The 25,800-nt window shown below is 47.0% G+C and overlaps 1 protein-coding gene across 2 annotated transcripts in view; it reads right to left on the bottom strand.

The window, feature by feature from the left end:
• KIF7 (kinesin family member 7) overlaps positions 1 to 20,656 on the bottom strand; it is a 49,809-nt gene extending 29,153 nt beyond the window's left edge. For both annotated transcript variants that reach the window (XM_044279482.1, XM_044279481.1), the window contains exons 1-5: positions 20,556 to 20,656; positions 16,069 to 16,404; positions 14,989 to 15,189; positions 4,918 to 5,335; positions 1,601 to 2,141 (exon numbers count right to left, since the gene is read on the bottom strand). In XM_044279482.1, coding sequence (XP_044135417.1) covers positions 1,601 to 2,141; positions 4,918 to 5,335; positions 14,989 to 15,189; positions 16,069 to 16,404; positions 20,556 to 20,607 — 1,548 coding nt within the window. In that variant the 5' untranslated portion in view covers positions 20,608 to 20,656. The remainder of the gene's footprint in view (positions 1 to 1,600; positions 2,142 to 4,917; positions 5,336 to 14,988; positions 15,190 to 16,068; positions 16,405 to 20,555) is intronic.
• Positions 20,657 to 25,800: the final 5,144 nt, after the last annotated feature.

Genomic DNA, 25,800 nt, shown 5'->3' on the forward strand with positions numbered 1-25,800 from the left:
TGTTTTATGTGTATCTTTTTAGTTGCATGTTTTTAGATATATGCGAGTACGGTTTTAGCTCTGTCACCATCTTAGGTATTATTTTAGGTAATACATTGGGATTACTGACATCCTGCCTTGATGTTCTCTGGTAATTGAGTGCCCTCCAGTTACTATATTACTTTAGACCCAGTACCCAGCCCAAGCTGGAAGCCGCTTAAAGAGATATGCCTTTTCCTAATGGAATACAGATGTCTAACATTATAGATGCTAATGACTTGCATGCAGCTTTCATTTACATTCTTCTGGCTCCCATACTAATACAGCAGAGAAAAGAACTTCACTACAAGTCATCATGACACCAAGTCTCTGCACTAGGTCTTCATACTAACAATTACAAGGGGGATAAGGCTATGTTGGAATATGGCCGATTTAACATTTAGCTCTAGAAGGTTCAGGTTGGGACCCCGTCTGCAGAATGATCTGCTCAGCTTTCTGGATTTTAAAATGTGCTTGTTGTGAATTCTCATTACTGCAGACACAGAAATGTTCCTAAGGCTTATTTTAACATCTTAAACAAGAGATCGTCCCCTCCAGAGTGATGCAGAAAACGAAGGAGGGTTCGTTCACATACATCCAGCACATCAGATGTCAAATAACGGAAAAAAACCTGCATGCTAGATTTTTATGTCTGAAGTGCACAAATATCACTTGTGTTCGGCTCCTAGCCTAAAACAACTGACTGGGCACAACTGCCATATGTGAAGAAGGCCGCAAACATTTTTCCAACACTTGCAAAGTAAAAAAAAAAGGGCAAGGTTTTATAGCGGTATACAGTGCAGTCAGAAATGCTCAGCCAGCCAGATATTGGTGGTTATACACATAAGATTAAAGGGGTTGTCTGACTCCATCAAATGGCATTTATCATGTAGAGAAAGTTAATACAAGGCACTTACTAATGTATTGTGATTGTCCATATTGCCTTCCTTTCTGGCTGGATTCATTTTGCTATTACATTATACACTGCTCCTTCCAGGGGTTATGACCACCGCTGCAGCGAAGATTCAGGGTGGCTAGAAAAGGACCTGCTGCGCATGCGCGCCTATGTGCGTTCTCAGTCCCGAGCACCAAAGAGGCTGCCGCTTTTTTGTATAGTGCTCAAGCGCGGCCACCACTGCACGGTGGTCATAAATACTGGAAACGAGAAGTAAATATGATGGAAAATTTAATCTAGCCAGCAAAAGAAGCAATATGGACAAATCACAATATGTTAGTAAGTGCCTTGTATTAACTTTGTCTACATGATCAATGCCATTTGCTGAAGTGAGACAACCCCTTTAACATAGGCTGAACCCACCAATTTTAGCAGGACCGACCATCTAATGTCTATATGGGTGACCCAACTAAATCAATAGCAAATGGTGAGGAAAGGAATCCTCATGTCCAATCATCTGTTCTCACGGGTGATAAATCGCTGCCACAGGTGTTTGACAGCGACTACCCTCTCGCCTTGAGAACACAAGCATATTCAGGGAGACCTGTCGCTGTGCTGGGTTGGTCAACATGTTGCACACTGCTTAGAAAAGGAATGCTAGTGACAACACTATAATTGGACTCCTACCTTGCCTTTGGTTGGTCTTCTGATTTCTTTTGTGGGTTCCTCCACAGAAGAGCTCTCGATTCCACTGTCTAGTCCTGAAGCTGATGTCACTTCACTCCTTTCCTCTTCTACAGAACACATCCAGTCCCTCACCCTCTGGGCCTGAGAGGGAGACAGCCCTCTCTCTGACAGAAGGTCCATAAGAAGGAGGTAACCTGTGTCTGTACAAGTCCTGTAATGTGCACACTCTGCCATTAGCCGGGACACATGATCTTCTGTAGACCTTCGGGCTGCACACTTGGAAGGGTCAAATCTATTCAGTATTCGCGTTTCTGATCTGTGTCTCTGCTCGAGCGCACGTTGCAGTGACTTTATCTGATGCTGCAGGTCTTCCACACGCTCGGCATCTTTCTTGCAGTTGACCGTTGCTTTGTTCTTAATATTCTGCGCGCGGTTGGCATAGTTTAGAGTGTTCAAAGTCTCGTCAAAGTCTGATGCTGAAGGACTTATGCAACAAATCATAACAGTCTTGGCATTTCCTCCAAGGGAATCCTTCAAGATCCTATGGAGAAATTACATGCCATCCATTCATTTCAAATTCCAACGTAGACACGACAGATGAACAAGAAATATATAACACAAAAATTCAGAAATTAAACAATTACAGAGATGAAAGCAGGAACGTGTAGTAAATGTGGGGACTGAACACTAATACATATTCATATACAGAGCTGTCAAAAATTGACCCAGGACTACGTTCAAGTGTTCACACTGCTGCATTTCTGTATATTTTTTTTTAGATATTTGTTACCAGAATCTGAACAGCTCCTAATATCTACAAGTAGGGAAACCTTGACCGAAGAAAAATAGGAGTACGACAACAGACAACCCTTAGGCCTCTTTCACAAAGGCGTTGCGTGTGAGGGCCAGATAGGACGCAGGTGCGTCGCCTGGAAAATGCGCAATTTTTTTCATGCAAGTGCAAACCGTTTTAATGCGTTCTCCACGCACGTGAGAAAATTCGGCATGTTTGGTACCCAGACGCGAACCCGGACTTCTTCACAAAAGTTTGGGTTTGGGTTAGGTGTTGTGTAGATGTCCCTTATAACATGCATGTCCAAACTGCGGCCCTCCAGCTGTTGCAAAACTACAACTCCCAGCATGCTCTAATAGCTGTAAGCTATCCAGGCATGCTGGGAGTTGTAGTTTTGGAACAGCTGGAGGGCCGCAGTTTGGACGTGCCTGCCTTATAACATGGTTATAAGGGAAAATAATAGCATTCTTAAAGGGAGTCCTTCATGCCGATTCACCCTATTAACCTAATAACAGTGTTATGTCCACGGCATCCCCCCTATTAAAACTGTGCTTACCGTTAGTTCCTTGCTAGCATCGTTGTGCAGAAAAACACTTTTAATCCGTATGCAAATGAGGCTGTGAAGGTGCCCAGGGGCAGTGTTACAATGGCCGGTGCCCAGGCCTCTGGGTCATTTTTCATACGAAGCCACTCCCCCTCCGCCGCCCTTAGTCTCTGCTCTAACCCCCCTCCTCCTGTCCGTAATCCCGCGCATCCGCCGATGAATGCGATATCGGAGCATGCGCATTGAATGACCACAGTCGGGCCGGGGCATCACAGTTTACCGCGGCGGAGGGGGAGTGGCTTTGTATGAAAATGACCCAGAGGCCTGGGTCTGTTTTTCTGCACAACGATGCTAGCAAGGAACTAACGGTAAGCACAGTTTTAATAGGGGGGATGCCGTGGACATAACACTGTTATTAGGTTAATAGGGTGAATCGGCGTGAAAGACTCCCTTTAATACAGAATGCTAAGTAAATGAGGAATGGAGGGGTTAAAAATAAAAAATAAAAATAATAATTAAACTCACCTCATCCACTTGTTCGCAAAGTTCTGCATCGCCTGCAGTCCCCAGCCGCCCGGATCCTCCTTGCACACACCATGTCACCCAGATCTCTGTAGTGTGCTCATGGCAGCGTCCTCACTCATACTTTGCTGTTTCTTGCAGTGAGGTTGTGGACATGGAGTGGCTCCGCTCCACCATCTTCTTCACTGCATACGTGCACTATGTCCTGATGATGTGTCAGGGCTGAAAGTGCAGTGCGGTACGGGCTGGCGGGTGACCACGGAGCGGTAAGTAATAGCAAGCGCTTTTTTGTGTGGTATCCAGTAGCACATTTGCCAACACTCATAGGTTGCTGAGACTGACATCCCAGCTTGGCCCATAAATGCTCAATTGAGGATAAATCTGATGACCAGGAAGGCCAAGGAAGCTTTGCTATCTGGTGGAGACATTCCTGGGAAACCCTTGCAGTCTGTGGGTGAGCATTATCCTGCTAAAAATGCCAGCTGGAAACCTTGCCATGAGAGGCAACACATGTGCAGGACATCCTGTGGCCACATCGCTGATCTGTTAGTGTCCCTCATACCACTACTAGGGGTGACAGTCGCATGCCATGGCTCCCCAGATTACCACACCAGCAGTTGGTGCAGTGTGTAGCCTCACAGGAAAGGCAGGATTGAAGCGCTCACCATGACGATTCCATTATGGAACCCATCTATTGTGAAATCCCAAACAGAACCTGTATACGTCGCTAAAGAAGGCATGATTCCAAGCCGCAGTTGACACTGCCATATAAACGGTGGCAACAATGGCTGGCTGTTAATGGCAGGGCATGTAATGTCCTGTTTCTCTCAGTCTAATGAGACATCCCCTCTTAAAGTCTGTTGACTGGACAAAATGTCTTTCAGTGCACCATAAGGGCATTTCTAGCAGATAACGTTCTCTCACCAAGAGGTACGCTAACCAAAAGTAGCCTCTGAGAGACAGTGGGGGAAACATTTTCAGGGGCACAGAATAGGACCTGGGAATTATCAGTTCCAGGGCCGGAAGACCCTTTCAAAAAGGAGAGCAATAGGTAGCCATGTGTTGAATGATACACCCACTCCGATTGGCAAGTGGCTGAAGACAGAAGCGAACACTGGTTAATCACCTTCCTCATCACGCCCTCCAGTGCATGCCCACAAGGATGAGGGCAACAGGGTATTATCGTACAGTAAAGGTTAGAGTAAAAATTCATGATGCACAGAGTAGGAATAGCTGGAGTTCTGGAATAACACCATAAAGTAGTCTCTCCAGGAAGATTATAAGGTAAAATGCTCATAGGAAGGAACCAATTATAGTATAAGCTGATTAAGCGCCAGCCATGAAGCTTTATAAGGTAAAAGATTTCTAAAAAAGATAGAGGTTTTCCAGCTATACATAAAGGGAACATTATAAAAAAAAACATGCACACATTGTAACCATTAAGCCATTTGCTATTACCTGGTGATCTTGGAATCTCTGTATGGGATATGGCTCCCCTTCCTCTTGGGGTCCCCAAGAGCACTGATTACATTACCCAGGGCTAGCAATCCGGAGTTGATCTGAATACTTTCCTTTAGCCTCTCTCCAGTATTGCCTGTTTTCAGTATACGTTCAGAACCAGCCAAGTCTACAAAGTGGAACTTGGAAGACAGGACCTGGCCAATTGCTAGACCAGGGCCATCCTCACCAAGGGTCATTTTGGTGACTCGGCCAACTACTCTCCTCTGTTCCATTGTGACAGTGAAGATTGTATGCGAGCGGCTAGACTGAGTATTGACTTGAGTAGCTCCTGTATGTTTAGCAGTGTTGCCCATTTCTAGTAGACTAAGCACTTCATCAAGTCCTTCCACTTCTGTCTCCTTCACTCCAGACAACACTAGAGAAAAGAAACACAAAATATGGGATGAAACTATACTTAGAAAATGTCGCTTGTATTTAGAACACCACTTGTTGTATGACTGATAATAACATGGTAATGGGGAAAGGGCCGGGAGTAAATCCACATCCAGTAAGGATCCCAGTGCTGGTAGATCACAGCAGTTTGTAGAAAACCACTGACACATGCTGTTTTAATTGGTCATTTTTACAACAGAATGCCGAGGCTCAGTGGCCACATGCCATTTTTGCACACATGCCAACTGAGGCCAGTGATTGGCTGCAGTGGTCACAAGAAGGAGAACAGAACGTCATTGCTTCAAAGTCCAGTGGGAACCAGAAACATAAAGGATGGGAGCTGCTCCACTGAATTTAGGGAACTTTAAAAAGGTGAAAGTCCCAATGAAAGTTATACAACCACTTTTGACTAGCAGTATATGGAAGGCACACACAAACTCCCTGCCTTTGGTCACATTGGAAACCCAGGCCCCCTGATTCAGCAGGGCTAGCCACTGAGAAGTTGTGTTGGCCAACATTTTCTTTATATATTTCCACACTGATTATTCACTTCCAGAAACTAGATAACTAAATACCTAAATAACCTTAGCGTGTGGGACAGAAAGTGCATGAAGACCACTTTAAAAGGATCTTGAATTTTATCCTCTATCCACAGGACAGGTGATAAATATGTAATTGCTAGATGCCCTCCATATCGCTAGAAGGAAGGTCCTTAGCCCCCTGTTCCTGCATGACTATAGCGAGGATTATGCACAATGCTCCTCCAATCAAAGTATATGGGAGTGAAGGGACAGTTGAGTATAGCTCTCCTGTGGATAGGTAAACGTCAATTGTGATAAAACCCCGTTGAATATAACGAAAGCCTACAAATATGTTACCCAGGTAGGAATTCAACATCAGGTCTCCAGTGCTGTATTGCTGCAGAGTTGACCGCTTACAATAGTGTTTCCCATCCTTTTTTTAATACAATATCAAAGAGGTTGTCCACTCCTTTACTACTGATGGCCCATCCTCAAGATAAGTCTTCAATATCTGATTGGACAGGGTCTGACATCCTGTATCCCTGCTGAACAGCCGTTTCAGAGTGGCTCGGGTGTCAGAAGTAAGCGCCGAAACTACTCAGCTCTGTCCATTGTATAGTAGACTGAGTTGTATAGTAGACTGAGTTTTTTTTAAAGCAAAGCTGCTCCCACTGAAAGTGAAAGGGCGCAGTGCAGCAGGTACACAAGCTTCATCCAACTCACAATGGACGGATATTGATGGCCTATCCTGAGAATGGACCATCAATGGTAAAGAAATAGAAAAGTAATTAAACACTGCCCATGCATATCTGATAGAAACGTGAAAAGATGACAATGACCAGGTAAATCATAAGAAATTTTCCAACATGTCTGATATCAGGCACTGAGTGGCAAAAGTGCCAAACAGCTTCCCAAATGACAAAAGAAGATAATAAGATCATTAAAAGAATAAGTAACCAATAAGATCATTAAAAGGATAGGTCATCAATATTAGGTAAGTGGGGATCTGTCTCTGTGCACTTCAACCAATCAGGTGAAGAGGCCGAGGTGCTCATGTGCATGCTGCATCCTCATAAAATGTTACCTGCATGTCGATGTGGTGGCAGTGCACTGCGATTACGGCTTCCTCTCCAATTCACTAGAATGGGGGAGAACAGCTGTAATCACACTGCAAAGTAGACAGCATACAGGTAACAAGAAGTGGAAGGAACACTTGCAAACCGCTGACTAGCAGGTGTGCTGAGAGTCGACCCCCACCGATCTGATTTTGACGACCTATAGCGAGGAAACGTCGGTCAACAACTGCAGCCAGGACAATGCCTTTAAATGTCTAGTCACTACTTGCTACAACCTATATGTCCAGTTAGGGGCTATGGGCACCCTTGTACTGAAAGTTTTATTGTTCATTTGCCTTCTATTCTTCATAAAGGTTTCTACCATTGTGCTTCTGCAGATTGTGTGTAAAGCCTGTATTACACAGGAGGCTTGAGCAAGCAATCGCCTGCTAGCTAGCGGAGGAGACTTCTGTTATTACATGCAGCGATGTTTCCTGCAACATGGGGAGGAGCGATCATTATGCCATCCCTCGCCCTCATGCTGTCTAGTGGTTTGCCGGAAGCAGATAGTAATTAGACAGCATGACCTACCGCCGGAAAACAATGATTTTTAAGCGTACTTAAAAACGAGATTTTTGTATTACTTACCAGTAAAATCTCTTTCTCGCTCTTTCCTTGGGGGACACAGAAGACCTTGGGTATAGCTCATCTCCCTAGGAGGCGTGACACTAAGAAAAAACTGTTAAGCCCCTCCTCCACAGCTATACCCTCAGCCTGGAGAGAGAGGCTGCCAGTTGCGTGTCCAAGTAGTGAAAAAAGGCAAAGTCCAAAAGTGGAACCAACAAGCCAACTACCCAACGGGTAAAACAACTCGGAAACCGTGCAGAGAAAACCAAAGAATGGGTGGGTGCTGTGTCCCCCAAGGAAAGAGCGAGAAAGAGATTTTACTGGTAAGTAATACAAAAATCTCGTTTTCTCGCCCAGTTTCCTTGGGGGACACAGAAGACCTTGGGACGTTCAAAAGCAGTCCAAGAGGGGAGGGACCACAGCACCAAGGCGAAGCACCCGAAGGCAGCAAGGAAATGCCGCCTGCAAAAACCAGGCGGCCCAAGGCAGCAGCCGCCGCCGAAGCCAGAGTACGCACTCAGGAGAACCTGGTAAAGAGTGCAAGGAAGACCGTGGCCACCCTGCACAATGACATGGCTGAAGCCCAAGGCCTCCGGCCCCGGAGGCACCAACCGCTCTGGTGAAATGAACGGTGACACCAAAAAAACAGAACCCTGCCCTTGAGCAGTAACCACAGCAATAGCCATTTGGTTAAAGCGGAGGAAAGCACCCAGGAGCCGTTAACCTTGGCGCGGACCTCCTGGAAACAAGAGACCGAGCGTCGACAAGAGTCGGAGACGTCCAAACAAAAAACCGCAGACACTTCAAGTAACAGAGTCCCAGTCGCAGGTCCAGGCCAGACTGGAGAAGGACCGAATCATGGGAAGAGAAAGGCAGAATTGGGTGAATGACCAGCTTCCCAAAGAACCCCAGGGAAGACCCTAAGTCAGACAACAGAACCTGGACGAAGCACGGCCGGGAGCTAACACTAGTGTGCTCGATGGACTCGTCTGGGCAGACGGGAGGTAACCCAATGCGAGTAAGCGCAAATCAGTGACACGGGCAAAAAGGTCGGGAAAACTGGTCCTGTCGGCCCCCGAGCAACGCCGTCCCGAATCCACGCGGAGTGGGGGAGCAGATGGACAAACGGAAGGAACCGAAAGGGACCCGGCCAGTATCCAACAGACTCCAGGACAAGTCAGGCTAAAGTCCTTGTCGTTGTAGCCACCACAAGAAGGTGGTGTTCTACAGTCCCGGAGTGGGGGCCTGAAGGGTAATCTTGACAGAAGAAAGTAGGCCCGCCAGGTTACCGAGAAGGTAAAGTCCAAGTAGGACCATCGCCCAGAATGGTAAAAGTAATCTGCACCCAGCGGGAGGACAGAATGCGGCAAACCCGGTAATAGGCACACAGCTAGTACAGCCAGTGTGAACCATGGAGACAGTACGAGGTCATAAGGAACACCGGGACCATCCATATGAACAACCATGGTCTCCCCAGGGGGGAGGGCAGTGAAGGAACAGCCCCTGAAGCCTGGCCGGGGCAGAAGCCACATCGGAGTAAAACTGACCCCGGAGAAGCCAAAACAGAGCCGTCGAGAGAAAAATAGCCGAGAAGACGGATGACAGCCTCCAACCGCAAGGAGGAGCGGGCAACAGGGAAGCCACAGGACCGCTCAAAAGCAGAACTCCGCTACTCCGAGATGTCCGGCTCACCAATTCGCAGAAGGCGAATACCCTAACGAATCGAAAGTGGAGGTCCCTGAGACCTGGGTAATCGAGCAACCAAGAGAAGTTGGGCGACCTGCTCGAAAAGAGCGGCTAGAACCTGGTAGCAAAACAAACTGAAGCACGGAGGGTGCCAACAGGAAGGACTCAAACCAAAACGCATCCAAGAGGAGGAAAGGCAACAGGCGAGGGAACCGTAATCCCGCCAGAGCCAACGTAGACTGCGAGGGACGCTGGAGACAGCACTCTCGACCATGTGACCGCTTGCGCTGGGAAGCAATGCCACAGGTTAACTAATGGGTACACATCTAGGAACCACAAACACTCCCCAGGCGGAAGGGCCAACGAATATGGTGGATACCGTCACAACGGAAACACCAAATATACCCTCTGAACAGAGAATGGATACCACCCAGCTCGCTGCAGTAGAGAGCAATAGAGCCCGTCCAGGCCAGGTGAACAGAAAGATCTCTTCAGAGAAGAATGCCAGGCCGGCGGCAATCACCGTATCCCAAGAGAAAAACGTCAAGTCGCAGGAAGAATGGAGGCATACGTACAAGCAGCCCCATAAGCAGTGAGAAAGCCAACCCACCTACGGAAGGAGAAGGCATACACGGCCCAACAACGCACAGAGTGCCCAAGAGCGTCCGCCCACTGCGAAATAGTCAAACAGCAAGGAGGGCCAGCCACAGAGTCCCACAGAATCCACGGAAGTGCAAAGTGCAACCGGAAGGGGGGACATACACAAAGGACTAGTATGGCATGCGACGGAACGCAAGCAGTCCGCCCAGAAGAGAGGGCAATGTACTTGGCAAACATTGCGGGCAGCAAGCGTGCAAAGCCCGCCCCACAAGGGGGTGATGCCCAAGACCAGCACCTACTTCAGAGAAGTAAGACATACCATATTCCGCCCAGAAGAGGGCCATGCACATGGCCACACCGCATCCAGCAGGACGTCCACCTAGTGAAAAGTGGACATGCACAGGGTAATCCTAGCATTAAGTGAGTGTGCAATAATCCACCAAACACCGAATTTTGTGAGAGTACAACTACTCCGCCAATGAATGGGGACAAGTACAAGTCCAGCACAGCATATACAAGGACAGTTGTGAGTCCTGTGAGCGCACAAAAAGTCCACCCATGGAATGAGGGGTGGTCACGCACAAGGCCAGCACCGTATCCAATGGGAGTGCAAGCATTCCACCCATCTTAGAGGCCAGCAACGTATCTGGTGAGAGTGCAGTATGCTGCCCAGAAGGGGGAGCCATGCCCATGGCCAGTAATGCAACCAGGGAGAATGCGAGCACCCCGCCATGGATGGGGGTCAGGCACCTGGCCAGCAGCACACTGGCGAGAGAACAAATACAGTCAGTGAGAGTGTGTGTATGTTGCCTGAGGAAAGGAGACATGCCCATGGCCGGCAGCGAATCCAGTAAGAGTGCCGTACACCGCCCACGGAAGGGGGAACATGTATATGGCCGGCAGTGGATTTAGTGAGTTGCAAGCATCCCACCATGGAAGGGGGTCATGCACGCGGCCAGCAACTTACCAGCGAGAGAACGACACCAGTCAGTGAGGGCGTATGCATGGCGCTTGAGGGACGAAGGCATGCCCAAGGCCGGCAGCGAATCCAATGAGAATGCAGCATACCGCCTATGGAAGGGGGTTATGCACATGGCCGGCTGCCCAGCACCATAACCAATGAAGTGCAGTATTCCGCCTAAGGAAGGGGGTCATGCACAAGACCGGCAGCGAATCCAGTGAGTGCAGCACTCCCCCCCTGGAAGGGGGTCATGCACAAGACCGGCAGCAATCCAGTGAGTGCAGCATTCCGCCTATGGAAGGGGGTCATGCACAAGACCGGCAGCGAATCCAGTGAGTGCAGCATTCCGCCTATGGAAGGGGGTCATGCACAAGACCGTCAGCGAATCCAGTGAGTGCAGCATTCCGCCTATGGAAGGGGGTCATGCACAAGACCGTCAGCGAATCCAGTGAGTGCAGCATTCCGCCTACGGAAGGGGGTCATGCACATGGCCGGTATCAAATCCAGTGAGTGCAGCGTTTCGCCTATGGAAAGGAATCACGCACATGGCCGGCAGTGAATCCAGTGAAAGTGCAGCGTTCCCCTATGGAAGGGGGTCGTGCACCAGACTAACACCGTATCTGGTGAGAGTGCAGATTCCACCTATGGAAGGAGGACATGCACAAGACCGGCAACGAATCCAATGAGTGCAGCATTCCGCCTATGGAAGGGGGTTGTGCACATGGCCTGCAGCGAATCCAATGAGTGCAGAGTTCTCGTGCACATGGCCAACACCGTATTCGGTGAGAGTGCAGTATTCCACCTAAGCGGGGGGTCATGCACCAGGCAAGCCTGCAACCCGAGAGAGTGCAGTATCCCGCCTAGGAAGGGGTTGTCTGCACATGGCAGGCACCATAGCTGGAGGGTGACGAACTCTGCCTACAGAAAAAAAGAGAGCGCATGCACTTGGCCAGCGCTGTATCCCGGAGAGGGCAAGAACCACTTAGAAGGGAAACATGCACCAGCCGGGGAGTGCGACACAATGCCGCTCATGGAAGGAGCACGCATACAGGCGGCGCTACCGAGATAAGGCTGCAGCGTCCTGCGCAGCGCACAAGATATCCATTAGTTAACCATTTTATGCATTTCTAAATAAAAAATAGCCTCACTGAGGCAGAAAGAAGTGCCACCATACAGGTGCCCAGCATAGAAGTAGAGGGGGGAGGGGCGCCAGCCATATAGGCCCATCGGGAGCCGCCGGTACCCGAAGGGTTAACAGCCAACCAACCTGGAAGGGAGGAGGAGGCGGCGCCGTGATCCCCTGGGGGCGGGGAACCTCCAGGCGGGAAGGATTCGCGCCCGGAGAAGTTCCCGCCCCCTCAACAGAGGCCGGAAGATTGCGGCCTAGCAGGCCGTGAAGCCGGGGCCTAAATTTTCTGCGGCACCCGGCTGACCGGGGCCGCACAGGAAACCGGAGCGGACTGCCCGGACAAACCGGCCGCGGAAGCCCACCCCGCGGACCGGAAGTCAGGGGCCCGGGTGGAGCGCCGGAATGCGGCCCAGTAGGCCCGAAGCCTGGGCCAAAATTTGCGGCGCCCGGCCGACCGGAAGTCGCCGACGGCCGGCCGGAATCGTTGGAGCATCGTGCTCAGCCAGATGCCGGCCGCGGGAGTCTACCCCGCAGGCCAGAACAGTCGGGGGCCGGGAAGGAGTGCCGGAGTGCGGCCCAGCTAGGAGGTGCGGCCCAGCAGGCCGGGAAGAAGCGCCGGAGGTGCGGCCGAGCAGGCCGGGAAGTAAAAAACCCAAGCAGCACTGCCGTCAGGAAAAAGCCCCCGGTCCAGAGCAGCGCATCGGTGAGGGGATGGGGGGACCCTGAGACTGGGTGCCCGTGAGGATGCGAGCACAGCGTTCCCAGGAGGGACGCTGATAAGTGAATGCCTATTCTCAGCATTCTGCTGCTAAAACGTCCCATGAGGGCCAGAAGGGAGGAGAGGGAGCAGGAGTAGAATGTCGCCCCGCAGCACCCCAGGGGCCAGCCTAGGTCCAGCAGTGACCGAAGGGTCCAGAGGCCCAGTATGGGGGGTCAGGCACGCAGGAGACCAGGGTGGGGGGTGGGGGACGTAGGGCTGGAGAAGCCACTCTCTCACCATAGTCGTCTTCACCCTCGGTCCATTCCAGCAGGGTCGCCCCTTCAGCTACTGGCACCGTAGTGGCAGGACGCTGGAAGAGGGACTTGGCGTGCGGGCGACCCTTGCGCTGGCAGGATGTAGGGGAGCTGGGCTGCCCTGATCCACCTTGTCTTCTGTGGGGGAGGCAGCAGTGCGGATGACCGGCACTGGCGCAGCTCAACCCCGGGAGAAACAGAGAGGTCTAGTGCGTCTCTGTTGTCCCTGATGATCTGGAACAAAAAGAAAAGAAAAAAGTAAAAATCAAAATTTAAACAAGGAGAAAACAGCCCTGCAGTAGCAGGGAGTGTCTTGCCTCCTTGGACACTAAGCTAAAACTGGCAGCCTCTCTCTCCAGGCTGAGGGTATAGCTGTGGAGGAGGGGCTTACCAGTTTTTTCTTAGTGTCACGCCTCCTAGGGAGATGAGCTATACCCAAGGTCTTCTGTGTCCCCCAAGGAAACTGGGCGAGAAAATTACAATTGCCCGATAAACGAGGCTCGTTCATTGTGCAATCAGCGGCAGTATTTTACTGCAAGATAATCGCTACAAACGTCCATACGAACACTTGTTAGCGATCATCTGCCGAAAAATTGGCAGGTGCAATACAGCCTTAGGCTTCGTTCACATCACCGTTCAGCCTTTCCGTTCTCCTGCTCCGTTTAGGGGTAGGAGAACGGAAAGGACGGAGAAGGCACATAACTGAGCCAAACGGAACCTAAGGACCACATAGACTATAATGGGGTCCGTTATCTTTCCGCTCAGAAGATGATTTTGGAGCGGAGACAAAAGTTGTGCATGCAGGACTTTTGTCTCTGTTTCAAAATCATCTTCTGAGCGGAAACATAATGGACCCCATTATAGTCTATGGGGTCCTTAGGCTCAGTTCGGCTCAGTTATGTGCAGAATCTGTCCTTTCCGTTCTCCTGCTCCTAAACGGAGCATGAGAATGGAAAGGCTGAACAGTGATGTGAACGAAGCCTAAACTCCTTAATCTAGCTGGTGAGGATTCTGATTCTGATATATATCCACCACAGAACTGCTCCTGGCTGTGTCAGCTCTCTCTGCTCTCCACAGTCCTTCTTTCAGTGATGGATATGGCAGTGAGGGAAGGGGAGAGTAGGTAGTACAGCAGAAAGCATCCAAGGAGGGCAGCACATATAGGCTTTAGAGAAAAAAGCACAAGCAAGGCAGTCTGCAAGGGGAAGAATCCCCAACAAAATGAATATCAGGGCGACTGGAAATGAATTAAGGAGTGAAGTGTGGCACCAGAAATATAGCACAACTTTTACCAGGTTTCCAGTCTGGTCAACGGACAATGACATCACTTCTGAAGCCCAGGACGGGGAGGTGCAGTGGATAGGGCCAGAACCATACATTTCCCGGACGCATGCACAAACTCCTGATTTCACCTCACCTCCACATGTGCCATGGAGAGGAATAGTCCTGGCCCCATCCAGTGTTAGACTGAAGTCCCTTGGGCCCACCAGAGGAAATGATTCTGATGGCCCAGCCTCTGTTTATATAGGACCTAAAGGGCCCTGTTTTAGGGTCCATTCACATGTCCGAAATTCTGTTCCGCATTTTGCGTAAATGGAATTGCGGACCCAATTATTTCTATGGGGCCAAACTATGCGCTGTCCGGATCCGCAATTCCGTTCCTGAAAAAAATAGAACATGTCCTATTCTTGTCCGCAATTGCGGACAAGATTAGGCATTTTCTATTATAGTGCCAGCGATGTGCGGTCCGCAAAATGCAGAACGCACATTGCCGGTGTTCGTGTTTTGAGGATCCGCAAAACACATACGGATGTGTGAATGGACCCTTATTAGGGGTCCATTACTGTCAGAGCTTGGGTTCATCCTCCGGTACTCTGGTGGGCCAGTCCGACCCTGGCCCCATCCACAGCACCTCCCCGGACCAGGGCTGCGGAATTGACATCTCCTTCCATCGATCGGACACCTGGTAAAGGATGTGAGGCTGGCGGGAGCTGGATATTCAGAAGAAAGGCATCTTGTGCATCACAGAGTGTCACAACTTACCAACATTGCCTTTATCATCCTCTCTTATAAGAATGTCTTTACTAGATGTCTGCACTTCCAGGAGGTCTCGGAACTCCTCTTTATACACCTCCAGGTAAGACACTCGAATTGTGTAGTCAATCAGATCATTTTCATCAACCAGTTTAAAGATTTCGGCCATGGCACGTGGAATAATGCCTTGCTCATCATCTGAGATAGAAGCTGAAATGGGCAGTAGGTAAGTGACAGCCCAATTTTTATAACTCAATTCAGAAAACTCTTATTACATAGTTAGTAGCGACAATAAAAAGCACGTAGGTGATACAAGGCTAAAGTAGTCTTTCTGGGTGCGTCCACATGGGATGCATTTTAGTGGAGAAAATCCACAGAGGATTTTGCCGGGGACTACGATAAATCTGCAATAAAGCCACATAAAATGGCTATGCTGTGGATTTCATCCTGTACATTGCAAAGTGTGAGAACTGCAGATTTAAAGCCCAAACTGCATATCAATTTCTGCGTGGATTTTTTACACAATGTAAATGAGGTTTAAGTCTCATTCACCTTGCTGCTGCTGAAAACGGTGCAGGATTTCCACCAGCAATTATGTATATGCCCAGTAGGAACAAAACCCTTAGGCCTCTTTCACACGAACGATACGGATTGGCTCCGGATGCGTTCAGTGAAACTCGCACCATTCTGCAAGCAAGTTCAGTCAGTTTTGTCTGCGATTGCGTTCAGTTTTTTCACACGCGTGATAAAAAAACTGAAGGATTACAAACAACATCTCTTAGCAACCATCAGTGAAAAACGAATTGCATCTGCACCTGCTTGCGGATGCAATGCGCTTTTCACTGAAGCCCCATTCACTTCTATGAGGCCCGGGCTGCGTGAAAAAACACAGAATATAGAACATGCTGAGTTTTTCGCGCAACACAGAACTGATGCGCATTGCACCCGCGCAGAAGAAAACTGAACACAATTGCAGACAAAACTGACTGAACTTGCTTGCAAAATGGTGCGAGTTTCACTGAACGCATCCAGAGCCAATCCGTATCGTTCGTGTGGAAGAGGCCATACGCCAGTGCTTTTCATACTCACATATACTCGCTTCCCCAATGGAATAGGTCTTCCCTGACCCAGTCTGCCCATAGGCAACCACAGTAACATGGAAGCCCTGAAAAAACGATTCAAGCAATGGCTGTACACAGCGATTGTAAGCACTCTCCTGGCTGCAGGCTTCATCCAGCACATCCTGAAACTGAAAATGTCTATTGGTGCCAAGCGTCAGTGTCTTCTGATCAGGGTCAATATGGACGCAGGACTGCTGACCGTGCAGAACCTCCTTTGGCAGCAGTGGCCGGACCCTGACTGCCACATACACTGCAGTCTCTTCTGCACGAACATGCTGAGGTTTGGGACCCATGAGCACCCGATCTGTGGAAAAGGAAAACCAAATGTGATACAGACTAGTGAGAGTAATCTACATCCTAAAGATACTATAAAGAAGTCACAGAACCTTTATGATATTAAAGTTCTCACCCAATCTATTAGCTAGAGCCATATCGAGGGCAGCTTCTGATCCTGGCGGACCACCAGCACCCAATGAAATCAATAAATGCCCAATCACTTCAGTGGGGTTGTGCAGTGGTTTCACATTAGCCTAGACAGAGGTGTGTGCTAAGTAAGACAATCCTGTTTTGCCCCTTTCTGATTGAATTTTGTTGTCAATGTAACTGTATGAGGGCTTGATTTTGTAGGTCAAGTTGTAGTTTGCAATGGCACCCTTTTGGGGTGCAGTGGACTTGCACTGGTCATGTGCTAGTCATTGGTCACGTGACTGCTGCAGCCAATCAGTGGCCTTAAAGGGGTTGTCTCATCAAGGACAATGGGGGCATATCGCTAGGATATGTCCCTATTGTCTTAGGCCCCTTTCACACGGGCGAGTATTCCGCACGGGTGCAATGCGTGATGTGAGCGCATTGCACCCGCACTGAATCTGGACCCATTCATTTCCATGGGGCTGTGCACACGAGCGGTGATTTTTACGCATCACTTGTGCATTGCGTGCAAATCGCAGCATGTTCTATATTGTGCGTTTTCCATGCAACGGAGGCCCCAGAGAGGTGTATGGGGCTGCGTGAAAATCGCAAGCTTCCGCAAGCAAGTGCGGATGCGGTGCGATTTTCACGCAGGGTTGCTAGGAGACGATCGGGATGGAGACCCGATCATTTTATTATTTTCCCTTATAACATGGTTATAAGGGAAAATAATAGCATTCTGAATACAGAATGCATAGTACAATAACGTTGGAGGGGTTAAAAAATAATATTTTAACTCACCCTAATCCACCTGCCCGGCTTCTCTTCTGTCTTCTTTTCTATGCACAGGTCAAAGGACCTGTGGTGATGTCACTCAGGTCATCATATGATCCATCACCATGGTAAAAGATCATGTGACGGACCATGTGATGACCGGAGTGACGTCACCACAGGTCCTTTGACTGCAATCAGCAGACAAGAAGACAGAAGAGATGTCGGCTGCGCAAGCAAGTTGATTAAGGCGAGTTTAAAAAAAATGTAACCCCTCCAGCGCTATTGTACTATGAGTTCTGTATTCAGAATGCTATTATTTTCCCTTATAACCATGTTATAAGGGAAAATAATACAATCTACAGAACCCCAATCCCAAAACTGAACTTCTGTGAAGAAGTTCGGGTTTGGGTACCAAACATGCTCATTTTTCTCACGCGCGTGCAAAACGCATTACAATGTTTTGCACTCACGCGGAAAAATCGTGCCGACTCCCCATAGAAGTGAATGGGAGCGTACCGCACATTTATTTCTATAGGGCCGACGGAAATAGCGGAGCCAGCGCTCAGCTATTTTCGCCGGCCCCATAGAAAATGAATGGTGGGCGGCTGCGCAATGTGCCCTCCTTCACTTGCGAGGCTCCGTTCTCGATATACGTGTGGGTCCCACCTAGCGATATGCCCTCATTGTACATGATGATACAACCCCTTTAACAGTCATGTGTACATGAACGGCATGTGAACATTGATGCCAGTTATTGCCTGCAGCAGTCATGTGAACATGTGATCACTACAGCCCCCGTCGGGAGTGGAGCGGCATTGCAGACCAGCAGGACACTATCTGGAGCAGCAGTGTGCATGTGTGTCTGCCACTCCGGTCAAGCGGAGAGCTTGGGTCGCAGCAGTCACACCCCCACCAATCAGACACACATCACCTATTCTGTGGATAGGGTATGAGTTTTCATTATGGAACAACCCCCATAAAGAAAAATAAAACACACACACATGCTCTGGCAGTCCCATATAGTTTGAATGGTGGCTGTGTACATGACTAGCGTTGAGCAAACTTCTGTTTAGTAAGTTATGGTCCGTGCCGTGGTAGTGGAATCCATAACGGAATTCTTAGATAACCCGAACCTTGTACACCAAACTTTAAAACAGAGGTTCGCTCATCCCTATACATGACCCATTCAAACAGTGGACATGGGACCCCTGCTCTAGTGAGAGGTAGGTGGTCTGAGCATACCAATTGGACCCCCATAAGTCTATCAAGTTCAACCAAGGGATACGTGGGGACGTGAATCTCAGAAGGAAGTGAGGTTCAGATTTCAACACTTTTTAAAACTGTCCACTGTTCCTGCAGTGACCACGTCCTGAGGAAGTCTAATCCACAGATTCACAGTTCTTACAGTAAAGAAGCTTTGACGCTTCTGGAGACTGAACTTTTTCTTCTCCAGTCGGAGGCAGTGCCCCCTTGTCTTTTGAGGGCATTTTACATGGAACAGTTTTTCATCGTATTTTTTGTATGGCCCATTTATATACTTGTACAGGTTAAAAAGGACCTTCCATGGGTCCAGACATTCTGAAATAACTAGCAGTTTATGTAGGGCATTGTGCACTGATGTAATATTGAGAAACAGGGCAGTCTCCTCCTCCCTGTACCGATGCTAATCATTAGCATACCAGCTGGGAAAACTGCAGGGGGCACAGCGGTCGAACGGAGCGGCGCCCAGACAAACTAGTAAGCAATAATATGATAAAAGGAAAAAGAGATCAAAATGAGCGGCACTCACCGTTGATCACTCACCGGCAGGTAACTTTATTCCATGGCAGGAGGGGGGTGCAAAGGTTGCAGATACAGCAGCAAGTAAGCGACAGCCGTTTCGCGCGTGTACCACTGGGAGAGTCACTTATAGAGAAGGATTTGGGTGCCCTTGTTATTTAATCTACCATCTACAAGGGCACCCAAATCCTTCTCTATAAGTGACTCTCCCAGTGGTACATCCCCTAGGACATATGAACCACATAGATTATTACTACCAAGATGCATAACTTTACATTTATTCACATTAAAACGTAATTTGCCAAGTTAATGCCCAATCACTCAGTGTTCGTCAGCTTGTAGTATGTGGACATCTTTTATAGACTGCATAAACTACAAGCTGACTTGAACACTGAGTGATGGGGCATCAACTTGGCATATGAGGTTTAATGTGGATAAATGTAAAGTTATGCATCTTGGTAGTAATAATCTCTATGGACACTGTGTTCTGTCCGCATCCATATGTCCATTCTGTGGCACCCACAAAAAGATAGAACATGGCCTATTATAGTCCATTTTACAGACAAAGGGATAGGACCGCCCTATAAGGCTCCATTCAGACGTTCGTTTGAATGGTCTGGATCCGATCCGCAATTATGAGGAACTGGTGTGGACCCATTCATTTGCAATGGGGCTGGAAAAGATGCAGAAAGCACACAGTGTGCTGTCCGCATCCACACTTCCGTTCCGCAGCCACAAACTTTCGGTCCGCGTCTCCGCAAAAAAATAGAACCTATCCCATTCTTGTCCGCAACAGCGGACAAGAATAGGCATTTTCTATTATAGTGTCAGCCATGTGCACATGATTGGTGTCAGTGTTTTGCGGATCCCTAAGGGTGCAATTCATAAACTTTAGAAGTTACAGACCTCCACATACATAATCAATTATTCCCAATCTCTCAACAATCAGCAAAAGTTCAGAGAGCCGCCACTAGACACAGACACCTAGGGTACCTAAGCGTCATAGAAAACAAGAAAGAAAAAAAAAACAACAATCCACAAAAATTGCTGCCTGCCGTATCCAAGAGCCGTGGCTCCCGGAATTTGTGCCGCCCTGAGAACGCCCTGGCGCAGATGTAGGAGCCACTCAGAAGCCCTGGCGCACACTTACTGTACCCCCAGTGCTCTGCACTAATGACATGCCAGCACTTACCTTTCCTCAACTAGGAGGATGCACTGCATCCACACACATCCTGAAGGCAATCCCTGCTGTGTAACTACAACTCCCAGAAGACAATGAAAGCTCAAGGCATTCTGGGAATTGTAGTCTCACAAAAGCTGGCCAGTGACAGGCTGATCAGTGGCATTGTCTATGGGATGCACGGCGAACTAGTACACAAGTTGTGATTGGCTATGAAGTTCAGCCTCAGTATGCTGCCCGGGACTACTGCACTGAGAGGACCCCAAACGCCTCCTCAATATTAGCACAAAGAGACCCGGACCCGCCCTGCCAACCTGCACTAGAGAGAACCCCGAAATCCCAGTCCAGGGGGATCCTGAACAGCATCGAACATCAGGACCAGCGCTCCATCGCATCCCTGCACAGCAGCAGCGCAACAGCGGCCCCTAGCGGCGTGCACAGGAGTCACAGGTCCGGCCGGAAACAAGTACCGGACTCTCACGGGCCCTCTGCTTCTGTAGTTCCGCGATGTTCTCGTTTCCATTCTCATAGATCTGAGTGTAGAATCCATCCCTTCGTTCATCCAAGGACTCGCCCTTAACATAGACATGCCTGCCATGTGCCCCTCTTTTGGACGGACAGTCCCTCTTTTTGACCCAAACCCATCTGTCCCTCTTTAAAGTTTTTTTTTCATCATATACAATGGGTATGTATCGCTAGGATATGCCCCCATTGTCTGATAGGTGCGCGTCCCACCTACAACGAGAACGGAGTGGGGAAATGAATGGAGGGAGAACTGCACATGCGCAGCCGCCCTCCATTCATTTCTATGGGGACGCCAAAAATAGCCAAGCGCTGGCTCGGCTATATCCGTCTGCCCCATAGGAATGCATGAGAGCAGGGGCCACACATGCGCGGTGCACTCCCATTCACTTGTATGGGAGCTGCGCTTGGTGGTGGATGGACCCCGGCCACATGCATGGGTCCTCCAGCCACAGCTTTCCCCATTCCATTCTTCTTGTAGGTGCTGGTCCCAGAGGTGGACAATGGGGGCATATCCCAGTGATATGCCCCCATTGTATGTGATGGGAATACCCCTTTAAATGTCCCTCTTTTTGACCTGGTAAATTAATGCATAAATTCCTCCTTACTAAACTATGTGCATGGTTTCTACCTGTACATTAGACCATAACTTCATTATTTGGTGCAATTTGGACCTTAAAATGAGCTAATATGTAAATGTATATTTAAGCACAAGGGAAAAAAAAGTTCCAGAGGCTCCACATAAAGGACCTTACCCTCACCTGATCCCCAGCTTCTGCAGTTGTGACGGAGTCAGTAATTATGTTTTGGACAAAGTTAGAAAAAAAATGCTAAATGGAACACCAGATTTCTGATTAATCCCTTAACGTCCAGCACCATACATGTACGGCGCAACTGGACGTGACTTAACTATCCGCAGCAGGGGTCCAGCAGTCACTGATAGCCGGACCCCTGCTGTGTGCGCCGACATTGGTGAAATCACGATGCCAGCGCGTTAACCCCTGCACGGCTGCGGTCAGCACTGACCACGGCACGTGCAATGTCCGTGCAAGGAGGAAGCAGCCATCAGGTCCCCGCGTTGCTGTGATGGGGACTCGAAGGCAGCCCAATGCCTTCCTTAGGCTTCGTGGCTGCCTTCCGGGAAAGCCTGTGAGATCCAGCCCGCTGGATCTCACAGGCAGGAAGGCTGTAAGGCCTCTTTCACACAGGCGTTGCGGGTGACATGCGGGAAAAGATGCGGGTGCGTTGCAGGAAAATGTGCGATATTTCCACGCGAGTGCAAAGCGTCTTAATACGTTTTGCACGCGTGTAATAAAAATCAGCATGCTTGGTACCCATACCCGAACCCCTTCACAGAAGGTTTGGGTTAGGTGTTGTGTAGATTTTATTATTTTCCCTTATAACATGGATGGACCATGTGATGAGACCAGTGACATCACCAAAGGTCCTTTTCCTCCTAGGTCAAAGAAGAAGAAAGAAGACGAGCCGGGCTGCGCGAACAAGTGGATGAGGTGAGTTTAATTATTATTATTTTTTTTTTAACTCCTCCATCCCTATTTTACTGAGCATTCTGTATTAGGAATGCTATTATTTTCCCTTATAACCATGTTATAAGGGAAAATAATAAAGATCGGGTACCCATCCCGATTTTCACCTAGCAACCATGCGTGAAAATCGTACCGCATCTGCACTTGCTTGCGGATGCTTGCGATTTTCACACAGCCCCATTCACTTCTTTGGGGCCTGTGTTGCATGAAAAACACACACAATATAGAGCATGCTGCAATTTTCTCGCAACGCACAAGTGATGTGTTAAAATCACCGCTCATGTGCACAGCCCCATAGAAATGAATGGGTCCGGATTCAGTGCGGGTGCAATGCGTTCACCTCATGCATTGCACCCACGTGGAAATCTCGCCCGTATGAAAGAGGACTAAGTGTATTACAGTGTGTAATACACTTACAGCCAATGCATGACAATACAGAAGTATTGTAATGCATTGTAAAGGGGCTCAGACCCCCAAAAGTTGAAGTCCCAGAGTGGGACAAAAAAATAAAGTGAAAAAAATAAATAAAAAATGTACAATTTTTTTTCTCCAGTTTCATCTTTTTCCCAAAATAAAGTAAAAGTATGCATATTAGGTATCGCCATGCCGTATCGAACCGGCTCTATAAAAATATCACATGACCTACCCCCTTCAGGTGAACACCGTCAAAAAAATAAAATAACAACTGTGCTAAAAAAAAAACTTTTTTGTCACCATACATCACTAAAAGTGGAACACCAAGCGATCAAAAAGGCGTATTCCCTCCAAAATAGTACCAATCTAACCGTCACCTCATCCCTCAAAAAATGAGCCCCTAAAATCGCCCAAAAAATTTAAAACCTATGGCTCTCAGACTATGGAGACACTAAAACATGATTTTTTTTGTTTCAAACATACTTTTATTGTGTTAAATGTAAAAAAAAAAAATAGACATATTAGGTATCGCCACGTTCATAACAACCTGTTCTATAAAAATACCACATGACCTAACCCCTCAGGTGAACACCGTAAAAAAAGCAATTCTGTCACTTTACATCACAAAAAGTGTAATAGCAAGCGATCAGTCATACGCACCCAAAATAGTTCCAATCAAACCGTCATCTCATCCCACAAAAATGATACCCTACCTAAGACAATCGCTTAAAAAATAAAAAATATGGCTCTCAGACTATGGAGACACTAAAACATGATTTTTTTGTTTGTTTCAAAAAAGATATTATTGCGTAAAAGTTAAATAAATAAAAAAAGTATACATATTAGGTATTGCCACATCCGTTACGACCTGCTCTATAAAAATATCACATGACCTAACCCTACATGAAATAAAAACGGTGTCAAAAAAGCCATTTTTGGTCACCTTACATCACAAAAAGTGTAGTAGCAAGTGATCAAAAAGTCATATGCACCCCAAAATAGTGCATATTTGATATAGTGCATAAATGAGACTCTACCTAAGACAATAGCCCAAAAACTAAAAAAAACTATGGCTCTCAGACTATGGAGACAATAAAACATTATTTTCTTTGTTTCAAAAATTATATCATTGTGTAAAACTTACATAAATAAAAAAAGGATACATATTAGGTATTTACACGTCCCTAACGACCTGCTTTATAAAAATATCACATGACCTAACCCCTCAGGTGAAAACCGTAAAAAAAAAAAAAAAGGGTCAAAAAAGCAATCTTTTGTCACCTTACATCAAAAAAGGGTAATACCAAGCGATCAAAAAGTCATACGCACCCCAAAATAGTACTAATCAAGCCGTCATCTCATCCCGCAAAATATGAGACCCTACCTAAGACAATCGGCGAAAAAATTAGGGCTCTAAGAATATAGAGATACTGAAACATGATTTTATTAAATTCAAAAATGCTGTTATTATGTAAAACATAAATAAATAAAAAAAGTATACATATTAGGTATCACCGTGTCCGTAACAACCTGCTCTAAAAAAATACCACATGATCTAATCTGTCAGATGAACATTGTAAATAACAAATAATTATTTGTAATCTTGCTTCACAAAAAGTGTAATATAGAGCAACAAAAAATCATATTTACCCTAAAATAGTACCAACAAAACTGCCACCTTATCCCGTAGTTTCCAAAATTAAGTTATTTCTTTGGAGTTTCTACTCTAGGGGGGCTTCAAATGTGACATGGCAGTTTAAAATTATCCTAGTGAAATCTGCCTTCCAAAAACCATGTGGCGTTTCTTTCATTCTACGCCCTGCCGTGTGCCAGTACAGCAGTTTACAACTACATATGGGGTGTTTATGTAAACTACAGAAACAGGGCAATAAATATTGAGTTTTGTTTGGTTGTTAACCCTTGCTTTGTTAGTGGGAAAAAAATTATTAAAATAGAAAATCTGCCAAAAAAGTGAAATTCTGAAATGTCATCTCCATTTTACATTATTTCTTGTGGAACACCTAAAGGGTTAACAAAGTTTGTAAAATCAGTTTTGTATACCTTGAGGCCTGTAGTTTCTAAAATGGGTTCACTTTTTTGGAGTTTCTACTCTAGGGATGCATCAGGGGGTCTTCAAATGTGACATGGCAGCCTTAAATTATCCCAGTGAAATCTGCTTTCCAAAAACCATATGGCGTTCCTTTCCTTCTGCACAATGCCGTGTGTCCATACAGCAGTTTACAACTACATATGGGGTGTTTCTGTAAACTACAGAATCAGGGCAATAAATATTGAGTTTTGTTTGGCTGTTAACCCTTGCTTTGTTAGTGGAATATTTTTTTTATTAAAGTGGAATATCTGCCAATAAAGTGAAATTCAGAAATGTAATCTCCATTTTACGTTAATTCTTGTGGAACACCTAAAGGGTTAACAAAGTTTGTAAAATCAGTTTTGAATACCTTGAGGGGTGTAGTTTGTAAAATGGGTGGTTTCCTATATGTAAGCCTCACAAAGTGACTTCAGACCTAAACTGGTCCTCAAAAAGTGGGTTTTGGAAATTTTCGGAAGAATTTCAAGATTTGCTTCCAAACTTCTAAGCCTTCTAACGTCCCCAAAAAATAAAATGGCATTCACAAAATGATCCAAACCATGAAGTAGACATATGGGGAATGTAAAATAGTAACTATTTTTGGAGTTATTACTATCTACTATGAAAGTAGAGAAATTGAAATTTGGAAATTTGCTAATTTTTCATTTTTTTTGTAAATTTGGTATTTTTTTCATAAATGAAGATTACATTTTTTGAATCAATTTTACCACTGTCATGAAGTACAATATGAGATGAGAAAACATTCTCAGAATGGCCTGGATAAGTAAAAGCGTTTTAAAGTTATTACCACATAAAGTGACACATTATTATTATTAAACTGAAGAACCTGTAATTAATATTAAATACATAAATAAGACACACCTGGCCTCATCCACTTTATCTGACTTTTGTGTAAGAAGACGTGGAACAGATGCTTCATAAATATTGCCCTCATTCTGAACATCATATTTCTCAATGTCAGACAGC

This window comes from Bufo gargarizans, chromosome 2 (genome assembly GCF_014858855.1).
Source record: "Bufo gargarizans isolate SCDJY-AF-19 chromosome 2, ASM1485885v1, whole genome shotgun sequence".
Classification (NCBI taxonomy): Eukaryota; Metazoa; Chordata; class Amphibia; order Anura; family Bufonidae; genus Bufo; species Bufo gargarizans.